At 40.9% G+C, this 17,422-nt stretch overlaps 1 protein-coding gene across 13 annotated transcripts in view; it reads right to left on the bottom strand.

Moving 5' to 3' along the window:
• The window catches only part of dysf (dysferlin, limb girdle muscular dystrophy 2B (autosomal recessive)), a 133,257-nt gene extending 117,751 nt beyond the window's left edge, over nucleotides 1-15,506 (bottom strand). For 9 of the 13 annotated variants that reach the window (XM_039823585.1, XM_039823591.1, XM_039823587.1 and 6 more), the window contains exon 1: nucleotides 15,203-15,506. In XM_039823585.1, coding sequence (XP_039679519.1) covers nucleotides 15,203-15,290 — 88 coding nt within the window. In that variant the 5' untranslated portion in view covers nucleotides 15,291-15,506. Of the gene's footprint in view, nucleotides 1-7,912; nucleotides 8,449-15,202 lie in introns of those variants that run through there. The other 4 variants (XM_039823599.1, XM_039823600.1, XM_039823592.1 and 1 more) reach the window with 3 other exon arrangements.
• Between the last annotated feature and the right edge of the window lie 1,916 nt (nucleotides 15,507-17,422).

Genomic DNA, 17,422 nt, shown 5'->3' with positions numbered 1-17,422 from the left:
TTTTACTTTGGTGATCCCCCTCACCTTTCTTTTAGCACCACCAGCAAGTCAAATGTTTCACTTATCCTGTAAAATATATGGCTTTTAGGCTAATCATTCTTTTCATTTTGTTTTCTGAAAAGACTTGAAAGTGCATGGTTTTTCTCAACAGTGAGTATGAGCAAGTAAAAAAACAATAAGATGTGTCAATAGTTCATAAAAAAACACAACCAAGAAATCTTGACTGACGCTAGCCAAAAATCATTAGTGGTACACAAACTTGATGCAGTCCCTCCACTGCATCTATTCTTAATGTTCGCACACCCAAATTATTTTTCTCCATACACACACAGAGAATGGTTGTTTGCTTTCCTGTTTTCCATACAGTTGTCACCCAATTTGAGAACACACACACACACACACACACACACACACACACACACACACACACACACACACACACACACACACACACACACACACACACTCGCACAGCAATCTTTCACAAATAGGCTACCTACGTAGGTGTACCTCCGTTCTTGGAAGATATCTTATAAAAACACCTCCACCCTTCCACAGAGGGGTCAAGAGGGTACATAATATTTGTGTGTGTGTGTGTGTGTGTGTGTGTGTGTGTGTGTGTGTGTGTGTGTGTGTGTGTGTGTGTGTGTGTGTGTGTGTGTGTGTCCAGATTGGGTATCTGAGCTTGCATCTCAGAGACAGGAAGTGGCACAGCATTAACTTCCTGGAGGGTTCAGCTTGGCACAGTTTCTGTCATGAGCCGAGAATAGACCGCAGGGCTGTGAAATTCGTATGGGGAAGCTAAGTTTAGACATGGGGTTTCCACTTTTAAAAGACTCTCTGAGCTCTGATTTCCTGTATGTTGGCCACCCTCGAAAGTTCAGACGTGATTTTTGTGCGTCTCAGACATGATGTTTGTTTGTCTCAGACGTGATGTTTGTGTGTCAGACAGTTTCTTTCTGTATATTTAACCCTTGTGTTGTCTTCCCATCGACCATGCAACTTTTAGTTTTTCTGGGTCAAAATTTTGGAGGTCTTTTTCGACAGTTTTGTTGCTTTTCCACAGTTGTTTTTGTCCGTTTTTTTTCTGCACGCTTTTGTGTGTTTTCTACCCCATATTTTTTAAGCTTTTCCCGACATTTTTGTCATTTTTGTCAACGTTCTTTTATAAAAAAAAGAAGAAATTGTATGCTATGAAATTGAATAAAACTTGTGAAGAGCGTTGTATGGAGCCATCCACGTTATTTCTTTTGAATTTGGTTGAAAGAAACCCAAATTTCTGATATAGAAACCTTTTGAAAATGGGTCAAATTTGACCCGAGGACAACAGAAGGATTAAAGAACAGGATTAGAAAGCACATGTCTCAGAGTATAAACATGTTGGTTCCCAAAACTAAAATCTCTGCCTACCTCTCAAATTTTAACAAGGAATGGAGTTTTGTCAATGAATGGATCTTTTTTTTCCCCTACTTGGAAACTGCTGAGCCAATCCGAGCCTTTGTTGGGACTGCATTTCATGAAATATCTAACAGTAACTAACCACTCCTGACAATGTTTGCTGACCTTAAAGTGCTTCACCTTGTTGCTGTGATGTAAAAGTGTACTGAGGGGGGGGTCAGTACACTATGACATCACTGTTGGGTGTGGTCAAAAGTACAACAGAGTGAAAACGTTGCATTTCAGCCTGGTGTTAACTTATTTCAATGCTGTTTTCTTATAAAGAATCAAAAGTTACCTTCACAGTTACTGAGCAGGTTTCCATCCACCTGTTTTATGCAAATTATAAATTTGCATGTATTTTTTTCTTCAATAAGTGTCCATATACCAGCTGTGACATGTCCTGATACAGGTGAACAATAACCTACTTGTTTTGCAATTATTACTGTAATCTATTTTCCAATAACAGGACACCTTTTGTGTGTTATCACATATTTAACAACTCAAATGTCTTTAGGAACTAATACGAGACATATGGATGTATGTGTGTGCGTCCAGGATATACTTAGCCCAGGACCCGGTTGAAGTAGCAAGGCTGCCAGTTTTGATTTCTGGTTTTGACGGAGAACAACACTTATCGTTCCAATAACAACACCTTGGGTGGAAATCCTGCCTTCAGCACACAAAACACAAGCACATGTTCTCACATAAACACACGCCGCATGACCTACACCTGCCGACACATGGCCAAACATGATTTAAAAGGGTAAAAATATGACAATCATGACATCTCTCCCATCCTCTCCTCTATCCTGCTCATTCATTTCAGACATTCTAGACATCATTGTTGCCCAGTCCCTGCAATAAACCACTCTAATAAGCCATAAGAGTAAATCAAGCCTTTTCCTGAGTCTTGTCTTTGCATCTGAAAAGGAAATTGTTGCTAAAAATGACACACAAATGCTACTGCAGTTTGCAGTGTACGAAGTTCCTTTCTTTCACTGAAAGTTTGTCAGAAAATATTTTGGATTGCAATAATCACAGCAAAGTCTATCCCACCCTCTATGTTGATTATAAATAAAACCTTTGGATCGGTATATTACTTTTGATTGAATATTTTCAATTCAATATTTATTTGCGCAAAATTCTAATTGGAAAGATTTCTCTCTCAAACAAAAATACACATTCTCTCTCTGTCTTTTCTCTCTCCTCCCACAGCTTCCTTGCTTTTTATTATACCATCTGTAATTTCTATAAATGGACATGGTATGTGTTTTCTGGAGGGGAGGAAACTCTCTCTCTCTCTCGCTGTGATTTACATTCCTTAAATTGTTGCAACCCAGAAACACTTGACATTACCTTCCCATTAGACTTAGAATTCTGCCGAAGACAATAACAAATAAAGCTGGTTTTATAATGTGCAGACCACCCTAAACAATTATTCTTTCAGGCGGTGTTTGATTTCAAGTACAATCTACATCACACTATAAACATCTTATATTGAATTTAATTGGTGCCTCCTGCTCCTCACAACAAGTATAATGATGAGCTCTAAAATAGAAATGCTATTCCTTGTATTCATTACAAGGTAAAAGGGGTAGACTTGTGGAATGATCTCACCGATGATCTTAAGAGGAGTAATTCCATTCATTATTTCAAAAATCTTTTTCAAATATAAGGTTGCCTAAGTAAAATCGTATAGGTATGTTGTATGTATATGTGCATGCATATGTATGTGTATGTATGTATATGTGTATGCATATGAGAATATATATAGTATGTATATGTGTGTATGAATACATATGTTTATGCATGTATATTGTTTATGTTTAATTTGTGATGGGTAGATGTTGTTTTGTAAATAGGGTAGGCGTAATAAGCTACGGCTTCAGCCCACACCTTTTCGGTTACCACCCTTGTTTGTAATGAACTTGCTGTACTTATATTATGTTTTATGTTTTGTAACCGAATAAACCTTCATTCATTCATTCATTCATTCATTCATTACATTAGTGATAAAAACAGAATCATATAGTAGTCTATAATAATATAGAGCTAAAGGAGCCTTTCTGCAGAATGAGTATGTTTATGTTTGATACTTTAATCACTTTGCTGATAATACTTCTGCACTTTTACTTAAGTAACATTTGGAAATCAGTTTTATTTGTAATGCAGTATTTTTGTAGACCATGGTAATTCTACTTTTCTATCCGAGTACTTCTTCCACTCTGTGTGCGTGTGTGTGTGTGTGTGTGTGTGTGTGTGTGTGTGTGTGTGTGTGAGATGGCACCAGGAAACAGTGTCAGGACAAAGGCAGGAAGTTAACAGCAGAACACACCTCATTATGGAGGCACACACTGACTCGTGGAAAGTGCGACAAACAAAAAGCTGATGGGAAAAAACAGAGCAGGTAGCCAAGTCACCTTTCCCTTGGGTGAATGGGTTCTCCTAAATGCTGAAGTTTAGGAAGGGACAGATGTATCTGGCACCCATCATTTAGATTAACAACACTGCACAGATGGTATGGAAGCGATTTCAGTGATTATTGGAGTAGGCTAATTTTATCATGTTTTTAACATGTCTATTGATTGTCTGTGTTTGTAAAAATATGTGTCAAGATGGATGCCTTTTCTTACTGCAAACCAAACCAAATCTACCTACAGGTAAAAACAAAGTTACCTAACCTAATCTTAAAAAAAAAATGCTATACAGGGTTATGACTGTGCTCCAGGAGGAAGTTTACAGCTTGTCTCATAGCAACTCGGACCCTCAGATATTCAGTCAACTGTTGCAACAGGAAACGCCCACCCAGATTCCTTCAACTTAGATGCCGTTTCCGCAGATTTGTCAAAATACGGTTTTACGTCATAGAGAGCCCAAGTCACGCCCCTTCTGGCAGACCTCATGGGACCTTAACTCAGAAGAAATATGAACGGTAGTGAACGGCGAGAAGCAAATAACTTTTTGATCCCGTTTGAATGGAGCCATGGATTACAAATATGATGTTCGTCAATTTAAAAGATAATTTTTCAACTGAAGAAAGTTTCAGTTAGCCGCAGCTTTGTCTTATGACCACTTAGTTTAGTGTGAAACCGCTCAGTGAACTACATCTCCCGTCTCACACAATCTACCTCGCCTACCTTGATGCTCGGCTTGAGACGTCATCCATGAGACATTGAAGTGTGTAGTCTTTCTAATTACGTATTTTCACAGTCTTATACTTCAACAGTTTAACAATAAACGGAGACTTTCTTCGGTTGAAAAATAATGTTTTAAATTGACAAACATATTTGTAATCCATGGCTCAATTCAAACGGGATCAAAAAATAATTATTATCTCTCCATTGACTCTCGTTCATATTTTTTCCGAATTAAGGTCCCATGGACCGGAAGTAGAAGGGCGGGACTTCGGCTCTCTATAGATTGTTTTAAATGTTTCTCTGGACAAATAGTGAGGATAATTACATTTTCAACTTTCAGTCACAAAAATGAAGGCTTGAGAATAGAGCTGCTAGACTTACTTGAGATTTGACTGAAAAAAAACAAGTCTGCTAAAATGCTGGAACAAAAAAATAAAAAAAGCTTCAGGCATATGAAGATTTGACTTCCCCTCAATGATCTAAAACTTGGCTTGACAGCAGGCTTGACTTAGCCTCGTCTTAAAATACTTAAAAGGTGCTCTAAGCGATGTCACACGTTTTTTTAGGCAACATGTTTTGTCACATCTCCAGCAAACCAGCAAACATCTCCTCACTATACGCTAGCTTCCTGTCCCCTGAACACACTGTAAAAATACACGGTCTCTGTACACAGCGCAGGATCCACAAACGCCAACAAAAACAAACTGCGCCAACCTGCACCACCAAACATAACAAACAGTGTTCCAGCCAATAGCCGACAAGAAGGATTTGGGGGTGGGGGTTAGGGGTTAGTGCGCGGAAGGGAGGGGGAGGGGATGGTATGAGGAGGAGGGAGGGGCAAGCGAGCCTCTGTTTTGTTTGACAATACTTTGAACGTCAACAAGAAGTGACGTCCCCCAACATCGCTTAGAGCACCTTTAAAGTGCTCATATTATGCTCATTTTCAGGTTCATAATTGTATTTAGAGGTTATACCAGAATAGGTTTATGTGGTTTAATTTTTTTTAAAACACCATATTTCTGTTGTACTGCACATTGCTGCAGCTCCTCTTTTCGCCCTGTGTGTTGAGCTCTCTGTTTTACCCACAGAGTGAGGCATCTCACTTCTGTTCCATCTTTGTTGAGAGTCGCACATGTGCAGTAGCTAGGTAAGGACTACTAGCCAGTCAGAAGGAGAGTATGGGGGCGTGCCATGCTAGCAGCTAGGCTAGGGTGACCATATTTTGATTTCCAAAAAAGAGGACACTCGGCCCGGCCTCGAGACACAAATTCCGACAGGCTTCTCAGAGGTTAATGAACATGCTTTATTATGCCTCAATTGTGCAAAAATAACTTCTGTAATAAAATAAAATAGAATCTGTAACAACCTACAATAATAGCTCTCTTTTTAAATAAATAATATGAAATAATGTTCTAAATATGACCTCTTCTGTGTTAGAAAATCCAGCTTCAACAAAATATCTCTTAATACCTTTTCAATGTAACACTGAAACATATGTGCCAGCTTTGCACACGGTGCACTCCGCCTCCCACTTGTCCGGTCCTGACCGGGACGGTACGTGGGACATTTTTTTTACAGTTCAACTGTGAAGCTGCACTAGTCTTGTTTTATGGTTCTGCGGAGGCTCCACGCAGAGCTTTCGCCGTAGCCTACTAAGTGGCCTGATGTTTATACTTGTGCGCTGGTGTGTGCGTCGAGCCGGGATGTGTGTGTGTGGGTGATATAATAGAGCGAGGGAGAAGTGAGAGAGTGACGGTGATTATCTTCAGAGTGAGTAGTGACGGCGAGCGAGTACGACTCTAGAGTCCCAGTGAGAGAAATAAAGTGTCTCCCCTGTGTGTTCTGACCACGGTGGGAAATCTGTAGCAGGAAACGCTTCGGCATTTTGTGTGCAATGCTGCTCCGCTGTCTGCTCTGGTCCCTGTCTGCTCTGGTCCCTGTCTGCTCTGGTCCCTGTCTGCTCTGGTCCCTGTCTACTCTGGTCCCTGTCTGCTCTGGTCCCTGTCTGCTCTGGTCCCTGTCTGCTCTGGTCCCTGTCTGCTCTGGTCCCTGTCTACTCTGGTCCCTGTCTGCTCTGGTCCCTGTCTGCTCTGGTCCCTGTCTGCTCTGGTCCCTGTCTGCTCTGGTCCCTGTCTGCTCTGGTCCCTGTCTGCTCTGGTCCCTGTCTGCTCTGGTCCCTGTCTGCTCTGGTCCCTGTCTGCTCTGGTCCCTGTCTGCTCTGGTCCCTGTCTGCTCTGGTCCCTGTCTACTCTGCTCCCTGTCTGCTCTGGTCCCTGTCTGCTCTGGTCCCTGTCTGCTCTGGTCCCTGTGTATGTCTACGTCGCAGAGCCGCCCACAAAGCAGCCTCTCGGGAATTACGTCACACAACTAAGTACCGTAGTATTGTGTGCAAAGCGCCAGTCAATTTAAGTACACTCTTAATGGTCCCATGAAAAACAGTGAAAACCGGACATTTTCATGAATTTATAAAACCCCCCCCGGACGCCCCGGACAGTAGGTAAAAAGTGGACATGTCCGGGCAAAAGAGGACGTTTCGTCACCCTAAGCTAGGCGAGCATTATAACGTGTGTTACAAAGTGACAAGCGTTTGTTTCTGAAGTAAAGGCTGGACTACAATAGAGCTGTTTGGAGCAGTTTCTGAAAAGTGTTTTCTGTTGGAGATGGTAAGTCCCTTTGGGGTGGACTTTGGGCTTTTTCACTTTGTAAACCTGTAACATGCACAAAAATATAGACGACACAAAAAAGGAAAGGGAAAAAGTAAAAAAGCATAATATGAGCACTTTAAGACGTCAGACTACCCCCAAAAGACACTCTCTTCTGTACCTGTTGTGAGTCCCAGTGTTGTTCAAGTTCACACTTAACAAGAGCTATCTTAAAGTTGAGTTCACACAGATTAAAATGAACTCACATTCATGCGTATGCGTATAAATTTGCCAGTTGTACTAGCAACACCGGTGTTGTGTCAAAGTCTGTACCCTGTCGGATAGTGTTTCCTGTCCTGTCTCCTGTTAATTGTGCTCCCTTTGTGGTTAGGATTAGGGATAGGTTATGTTTCAGGGCTAGGAAGGGGGAAAACACATATCGCCGGGGGAACAGTCTTCGACACAACACCGGCATGCCTGGTGCCGTAAAACACTCACGATCAAGTTCATTAGTTGCAAATGGAAATGTTCAATTCACCGTTGACCAAAAGCATGAGCACATTCAATCAAATCACGTTCATGCACAACGCTAGTGAGTTCTACACTTTGAATTTGGACTTTAAAGGCATACAGAGCAGTATTTGTCTGCATCATCTTACTACCGATCCCCTGAATCTCCCATGATCCTCTTACCTCTGAATGTGACACTAGCCAGAGGGTCAGAGTGTCTCAGGTTGTTGGCTCGCTGAAGAACGCAACGTAACATGGCTGTGAGTTTCTGAAACTTGTGAGGCTCAAAGAAGGAATTTGCTTTTGGCGTTCTGACAGGTGATTCAGTTCAACAGGTGAGAAGGGATCCAGGGCCGTAGGAATGGTTGCTTACATGACCCTGGCTTGATGATGTGTAATGACCGCCAAAACTAATAGTTTGTCTTGCCAAAGACCAACTATTGGCAAAAAGAGGTGTGGAAAAAAAGCCCTTCTTAGTGAAAAAAAGGATCGTGCTCCAAGAAAAAAAGGTATCCACAGTTTGAAATGAGTGAAACTAAGTCTTCCACAAAGTCAAATTAAATTTGTGGGCTTTTTTTTTGTTTTAAAGATTGTCAGTAAAATGAAAGTCCCAGCATCGCAAAAGAAATGAATTATCCAAAGACGATTTTCCAGCTACAACTACAAAATAAAAGCTCTTTCCCCAAGGATAGACGTGCCTTCACAAAGCCGGCTTCTTTCTCTTTCTGACTCTCTCGAACACACAACGAATGAGCGCACACACACACACACACCTCACATCCAGAGGAAATCTCAACATTTCCTGTTCTCTTTTCCTCTCTTGTCTACTGGTTGTTTCCCTATCTCACCCACATCTTTGCCAGTACATTCTCTACAACCCTGCACCTCTCTCTGTCCTTGAATCCCTGTAATCTTCGTTTTAGTATATTTTCTAAATTTAGTTCAATCTGGTGTTGACAGTCAACTGTCAAAGCCTCTCAAACCCAGTGCAGCCAAAATAATCTTGTGGGGGAAGAGTTAAAACTGTTGTACAGCTGTAATTGGCTTTAAAACTTTAAAGGAGGATTTTATTTATATGTGTATACATAAGCTCATGGATGCAGGATCACACACTCAACTTCAACATCAAATCAAAGGGCTCTCAGGGTCAGGTTGCCTGTAGCCTGACATCATCATACTCAGATTCTAGTCAGAATAGGAGTCTGATACTGCTCCACTGGGCTGTGATTATGAGGCGTGTTTCAACCGAACCAGGAGAACCAAGAAAGAAAATGCCTCTGCACTCAACTGGATAGACCTACAACCAATCAGAGCGCCCCATCTTCTTAGCGACCATCGGGGCCAACTGATAAATCCAATTTTTGCCGAATCCCGTAGGAAGGACGGCAAAAAAAAAAATTTCCTGTTCCTCTTTTAAAATGAATGCGCTGTCGATATCTTCTATAACAGACGCGATGGCGGAATCTACACATCTCAATTCTCCAGTGGCAGCCATCTCTGTTGTAAACGAATTCAACCCAAGCGCTCTTTGGTGACGCGGTTGATTACGTTACTGTTGATCATCTGTCCATCATCGTACAAAGCCCGCCCTGACAATCTGATTGGTCCGAGCAGCTCTGGTTGGAGCATAGTTGCTCCACAACGGATCAAGTCCAGACCGAACTTGCCGACCTCAAATTTTGTAGGCGGGGCTAAGTTCAGCTGGCATCCAGGCTAGGTTGCCTGGTCATTCAGGAAGAAATCCAAAAGGTTTTCTTCTAAAATTTTGAAATATCTAAATAAAATATTACTCTGAAGGCCAATCATTTTCAAAAAACAGTCGTGGAAGAAGTATTCAGATCCTTCACTTAAATGTAAGTGCTAATACCACACAGTCAAAATACTGTCCTGCTTCCAATACAATGTTCCTTGTCAGCTTTTTCCTGTTTCTGGATCAATATTCCTGCTGCAACGTGAACGTTTCATTTTACTGCGGTAGATGTTTAAGGTTGTGCTAATTATAAACTCTTTTATATACTGTTGGGTATAATCTAAAGCAACACATCATATTCTATTTGCATCATCATATGTTTGTAGTGTCGCTGTCCTGTGAGAACCACGTATCTCTAAAACGTTTTAAAAGTTTTCATGGTATCAGAAAAACAGCCCTGTTTTCAGCTTTGTGACGATGCATTTTCCAGCTGATCCTAGAGGCTTTTTAAAGACTTTATTTAGCTTAAAGGCCCAGTGTGTAACGTTTTTAGTTGTTAATTATCAAAATCTGTGTTGCCCGTTCACAAACTTGTCCTTTTTCATGAATATTGACCACCACCATCAATTTCAAGTATTCCTATTAGCTTGGAATTTTACATTTGCGCTTGCATGAACTGGGGTAGACGCTCCATAATGATGCGCCATCTTGAAATACGTTAGCTGCTGCTAACGGGTATCGTCGCTTTCCGGCCCTGGCAGCGATATTACAAATCCCACTATGGCCACGCCAAGACCCGCCCTTCAATAGCATTTATTGGCCAGGCATCCATGTTTACGCGAGGTAATGTAACCCCATTTGTACAGGTCCTATCCCCTGACCAATCGGCTATCCTAACCTTAACCACTCGAGGTGAAATGCCTAACCCCAACAGCTGCTTTGTAGGGTGGGACTGGGTGTGGCCATAATGGGATTCGTAATTTTGTGCCCCGGCAAGTCTGAAGAAGGAAACATGGAGGACCACACATATTCAAAATCCAAATTTCGCCCTGAAAAAGAAAACTGATATTGAAAAGAGCAAGAGAATGGAAAAAGATTTAACATTGGAGCTGCTTTGGAGGCACACCAAATCCCAACTAGTTAATTATCCTCTGGACCACTGCAGTCTCCTTTTCTTTCTCTCTCCTTTCCGTCGGGTGGCGCGCGTGCCCGCTGGTGGTGTCCGCGCCATTCTCCGACATGAACTCATGGATGTATTAAGAGAACGTATGAACTCCAACAATGACGGCTGATAGATGGCCTTTTGTACACCTTCACTTCTTGAAGCGTGAAGGCTACCGTAGTTGCAATAATGCGTGGCGAGAGAGAGTTGATTGCGATATATGATCTCAACGCTAGATGGGAGTAATTCTTACACAATGTACTTTTAAGAAGGAGGAGAATCTTATTTATATAACACATAATGGAACACTTCATCCTTCAGTTTATCACAAACAAAACATCACAACATCTGGAGATAGGCTTGCATGGTTTTCACTGGACAGGTTGGGGATGAAAAACGATCATCCTCAAAGTAACTAAAGCTGTCGGATGATTTTAAGAAACTTTAACTTATTTTTTAAATAAGAGTAGAGACAATAATAATCTACTCTTAAAAACAAAACAAAAAAGTCACAATCAGCAGCCAATGGGGAGGCGGCATTAAGTTCACACAGATGTGTGAAAGACAACATGTCTACAGAGCACCACCTGCAGACAGAAAGGGTTTGTAAGTTGTAACCCACATTTGGGGTTGCCAGGTTTGAAAAATGTCTTGTGCCGGTGTTTGGCCTTTCTGTTTGGTAATTCTTTTTTTTTTCTTCTTCTTATTTATTTTATTACAGGGACAGCGCATATTAATAAACATTTCTGTCAATATACCAGAGTTGACCATGACAGATGGTAAAAAAAAAGTCACCCTAAAAGAAGGTAAAATTACACATTTACATAACAATATAACATTTAAAATACATTTGGTAAAAAGTGCTATAAGCTAAAATTGTACAATAGGAGCACAGCAGACCACATTCAGACAAACATCAGACAAAGACATGAACACATGTACACACACAAGGCAAGAAGCCAGCAGGGGGCAGCGTGAGCAGGTCAAGAAGTTAATGGTAATATTGACAGTTCTGATTATCAATGAGCCATTTCTTTAACTGTATCTTGAATATACTGTATACTGTATAAGTGTTTAGATTTCTGATGGTTATGGGCAGTGTTGGGCAAGTTACGTAATACATTATAGATTACTAGTTACTGTCATTTGAGAGTAATTAGTTATATTACAATACAATATTACTGTCTCTGAACTGTAATGCGTTACACTACTTTGGCATTACTTTTGAGTTACTTTCACCAAAATAACAGCGGAAGTTTGACTTGGCAGCTAGCTTGTGAATTTCACCACTGGATCAATAAAGTCTCATCTTTATCCACTTTAATACATCATTTATATATGTCAATGGTGTCAGTACCCGATCCGTTCCACCTGCACAATCCGTTCTGCGCATGTGCAAGATGACACGTATGCCATGACGTAGGCGCAGATGATAATGCTGCGTTCATGCCACCTCGAAATAACAGGCACCGCCCCACTGGTTACGTTGTTTCTGCAGCTAGATTCAGTCTAAAATAACGTTAAGTCAAACTTAATGGGAAAAGCAGGCTACAGCTAAATTAAGACATTACAGTAATAACAATAAAGACAAGTATTGAGTGATTGTATTTTAAATGAGCACAAGGAAAGTAGAACTGACGTAACAGCTATTATATATGTTAACGTTTATTTTCAAGTTTTATTTTGAGGGTCTTTTAAAGTTTACATGCTGTCTCAGCTAGCGGTTAGCCGAATTAGCTGTTAGCTAAACTAACGTTAGCTTAACTGTGGAGGCTAACGGCAGACCGCTGCAATCAGCTAGCGGTTAGCCAAATTAACCGTTAGCTAAACTAACGTTAGCTTCCCGGTGGAGGCTAACGGCAGACCGCTGTAATCACCTAGCGGTCCGCCGAATTAACCGTTAGCTTCCCGGGGGAGGCTCCGTATTAACCGTTAGTCATTTCTAAAACGTTTTAGCTATCTATGATTGTTTGGTTGCTAACGTTAGCTCAAAACGCCATTAAATTGACAATCTTTGTGTCTGATTGCTAACTTGTAGCTAGCAGTCATTTCAAAAACGTTTTAGCTCTCTATGATTGTTTGGTTGCTAACGTTAGCTCAAAACGCCATTCAAGTGACAGCCGATGTTGTGTTTGATTGCAAACTTGTAGCTAGCAGTCATTTCAAAAACGTTTTAGTTTCAACATGTCCGTCAAGCTAAGTTGCTCACTTTCTTGTTTGTAAAACTGCAACTGTAATAATTATTACCGTTCATGACAGAAACATATTGAACAGTAAATGGTCACAGTAAAAGACAAGCGTTTTTGGTCGTCAAGCCATTCCACTACAGGCATAGTTACTCTCCACGGCTGATAAACTGCAATGAGATTTACGTGTAGCAAGCCTAAACATTAATTCCCGACATGTTTAAATCTGTCAGCGGCTCGGACACACTGCTGTCCGCTCTGACGTACAGTCACCTGGGACACAGATGTTATGAAATAATACTCACGGCTTTTTTTTCCTGTGAACAAATGCTTCGCGGTGTTGGGAAATTCTTAAAAAATGTTGCGTTAAAATGCGTTGTAAATCGCGTTACTGAGATTGTAACGGGTAATAATATAGGCTACTTTATATTACTATAAAATTTAATTAGTAATGCGTTATATTACTGCGTTACAGCAAAAAGGAATACATTACTGTAATTGCGTTACTTTTGTAACGCGTTACTCCCAATACTGGTTATGGGGGTAAGGTTCCACTCCGTAGCAGCTCGAACAGAAAAAAAGAGGTATGGCCAAATACACTTTTCCTAAATGGAATGATACAATCTCCCCTCGCTGCACCTCTGGTTCTGCTGTGATCAGCTGTTCGGATGTTGACAAACTGGTGGAGAGGAGGAGATGATAAACCGTGAATAATTTTATAGACAAGACATAGTTTTGAATATTTCACCATGTTTTCCCAGTTGAGTAATCTGTATTTTTGTAATATTGGACAATGATGAGAAATGCTTGGTTTCTTGTCCAGGATTTTAACAGTTTGTTTGTAAAGTGATTGCAGAGGTTTCAGAGATGTTACATTAGCTTGTGACCAAATGGGTAGACAGTAAGTGATATGTGACAAGATCATAGAGTGCATGTACATTTTTGCTGCCTGTGTGGACATATGATGGCTAATGTATCTGAAGTTACTGAGGTTGAATTTGATTCGATCACAGACCCTTTTACATGTGATGTAAATGTCAACTTTGAATCAATGAAGATCCCCAGATATTTGTATTCAGACACAATCTGCAGCCTTTCTCCTGACACTAAAACATCCGGCTCAACATAAAAATTTCTGTGGGACTTGCTGAAGAACATTGCTACTATTTTTGATGTGTTCAACAGCAGGCAGGATTGTTCTAACCAAGCTGTACTATTAACCATGGCATTAGGTGTTAATAAAACAGTTATAAATGTTGGTAATCTAACAATAAGTTGTTGATGAATGAATTGTGGTCCAGATTCACTGCAGCCTATTTCTGGAAGGTATGGTCCAATTAGTCAAAAGGTTTTTTTCACAATTGTAGCAACTCAATAGTTGCTGTTGTTGTGCAATTTCAGAATTAATGTTCTAGTCAGAGCAAAGGCAGCAAACATTTAGAAAAAAATAAATAACGATAAAACAATTGAATTGTTCTCCATATAAATTTTTTTAATTTGAGAGATCTTTAATCTTTTCAGATCTTTCTTCTTCTTCCAATGTAATAAACTCTGAGCGGAAGAGACATGATGCAGCAGTTTTTAAGAGTAGACACTTAGCTTAGCATTCAGCAGACGATTTCAAACTGATTAAATATCAGATATCAGCTAAGGAAGAGAGGCCGCAGATCATATTGAGCTGCTCTGTGATGCTGCCATGACATAAGCACAATGACAAACTGTGACTTGTCCTAATATATAACATAACGGAGTCTGCAGAAGAAAAGAAAGAAACACATCCGCTTTGTGTGTGTGTGTGTGTGTGTGTGTGTGTGTGTGTGTGTGTGTAGACACACTGCAGGCGCTGCCCTTTATTACACAAGGAAACTTTTGTGCAGCAAAACAGCAAGTGTCATGAGTTCATGACACACTTGCAGTTATTAGAAAACTCATCTCTGCTTCTTCGTTACACACAGGTGGTGCTCTACTGTCGTACTCTATACTGTATTGTACTGTAGTCTACCCGAAATAATGCAGAACAGTCAAAAAGAGAGAGTGAGCGAGGGAGATAAAGACAGACAGACAGATCGAGATAGATGTTACATTCCTCCAGCTCCTCTGTTTCCCCCATCATCCACTCCTCTCTCCTCTCTCTCTCTCTCTCTCTCTCTCTCTCTCTCTCGCCGCCCCACCCCAAAACAGACTGGAAGTCATGACAGACGACTGGTGGAGACTTTCCAATAATAACCTCAGCTGTTATAGATAGGAGGAGGGGTTTAGTGCTTGGATCAATAGTGTGCCAGCCCTGCACAAACACATACACACTATTTGCACATGAACTTTATCCCTTATTCTCTTTTACCCAAATCTCTCCATTCTTTCTCCCATGATGTCTTAACATCTCTCTCTCTCTCTGCCCCCCCCCCTTCACACACACACACACACACCATCCCTACCTTCATAGGTGACGGTGCAGTAGGCATCACTGACGTCGTCGTCCGGCGTTTGCAGACGCTCTGCACACAGAATAAACACACGCAGCATGGCTCACACACACACACACACACACACACACACACACACACACACACACACACACAGTAGAGCTGTCTCAAATCCCACCAACAGATACTGTGATGTCCATATATGGGCGTTAGTATATCCAAATTATATCCTTAAAATGGGAGAGAGAGAAAAAAAAGACGAGAGACACAGAGGACGAATAGGGACTGAGAGACCAGAGCTGCAGCTCTCAGCTGTCTTGCTTGGCCCCCAATACTTTCTCTCTCTCTCTCTCTCTCTCCTCTCACACACACACACTGCAAGCATGGTGCACTGGCTGACTCATGCACACACACACACACACTGCCCTTTCAATCACAACTGGTTTAAAGGGCCAGTAACACACAGTGGCTTTTATTATCCAGTCACACGTGCCTGCACACAATCCAAACTCTTCCAACTTAAACCAACACACGTGGGGAGCTCTTTCTCTGTCTCTTTCTCTCTCTCACACACACACACACACACACACACACACACACACACACACACACACACACACACACACAAAGGGTAATAGTGTGTCAGTAAAAATGTGCTTGTTGATGCAGATTTGTTGCAGCGAGGGAGAATGACGACAATGACACAAGACAAGAGGGTCTAGTGTTATTTAAAAACTTGGTTTTAGGGGGAAATATGAATGAATGAATCACATGTTTGAAAATACATTAACAGTGAGCGCTGACTAAGGGTGGTGTGACGCCCTGGTGGTGGAAATTTAGCTTGGTTTCTAAAAGGACAGTCAACTCAACGGCCCCTATCTCATAACTGGCTGCAAAACACATCAACATGATGGACTGATGACACCTAATGAATAAAAAGGTTAAACTCAAGCAGTTCGGTCAAGTTAATCCGGATCATTTATGTTATGAGATAGAAAATTTTGACATATAAAAATCCAAAAATCTGTGTTTGATTCTGTGGACCGCAAGGGTCACTGAAACCTTTAAGAACATGCAAACACAATGAAATCTTGAGTTATACACGCTTTTTGTGACTTAGCGTTTCACATGACTAAAGTTTTTTTTTTGGGGGGGGTCTGAGCCGGTTTATTGACTGGAAAAACCTGAAACATTGACTTTCATATTGTCTTTTTTATTCTCACTGAACATAAAAATTTAAATCAAAATGCGGAAATAATAATCTGATATGTGCCGATGAGATATGTCGTTCATGTTCAGTAATGGGGGCCGACTTGTGAGCAGACATTGGGGGGGGGGGTGGGGGGATTCCTGTTGCTCCTCTATTTATAGTCCGACCCACTGGGCTTCAGTCGTGTCATCTATATATTTAGGCAGGGTGTGTGTCAGTGTTTACGGGAAGTATGCTAACTTCAGGAGTTGCTGTGGGAGGGGGAGATAAAATAAGGTGGACCTGATTGCCTGATTCATATTTTCACTTTTGAATGCTCCCATTTCAGTTCTTTTTTTTTTTTTTTAAACCCATTTCATTTATTTATTAAACATTTATTTCAAATAATTACTGATATCTTGTTAGATATGTTTTAAGCAAATGGTTGAAGTTGGATCTAAATGACACTGCCTGCATTACAACAGCGTCTATCATCATATCAATTAGAGGGCATTGATCCTATAAATGCTCGTGTCTCTGGAGAGGCCGGTGTAATCCAATTTCCTCTCAAATGACTTTGGAGCTGATGGAAGACGCATTAAGGAAAGAAACCTACAGCTCTGAAAAACAAGAGTAGTACTGTGTTCTTCAACTCTTACTGTGCTTGTCCCAACCTGCTCCTATATACAATTGCTTACGTTGCTACACACACACAAATGCTGTTGTTAGTTATATTCGACTCAGAAATGTAAAGGCCCAATGTGCAATCCAAATGTAATAATTTCACACACACTTCTCCTATATAAGTCAAACCGTGTCAAAGTCCTTTCTACGTGCTAATGGATAATAGTACGTAGATTTACAGCCAGCCAAACTCCATTTAATAATGATGTGAGTCAGTCAGGAAGTTAGAATCTGAGTTCTTTAATGTCTTTCATGTTGGTGTCACATTGCACAGGAGTGACACTATAGCCTACAAAGAAAAGAAATACAAAAAGTACTGCGTTGTACAGAATCATGTATAGAGCTAAACTGCTAGCATT

This window comes from Perca fluviatilis, chromosome 14 (genome assembly GCF_010015445.1).
Source record: "Perca fluviatilis chromosome 14, GENO_Pfluv_1.0, whole genome shotgun sequence".
Lineage (NCBI taxonomy): Eukaryota > Metazoa > Chordata > Actinopteri > Perciformes > Percidae > Perca > Perca fluviatilis.
This window is presented reverse-complemented; position numbering and strand designations above follow the sequence as displayed.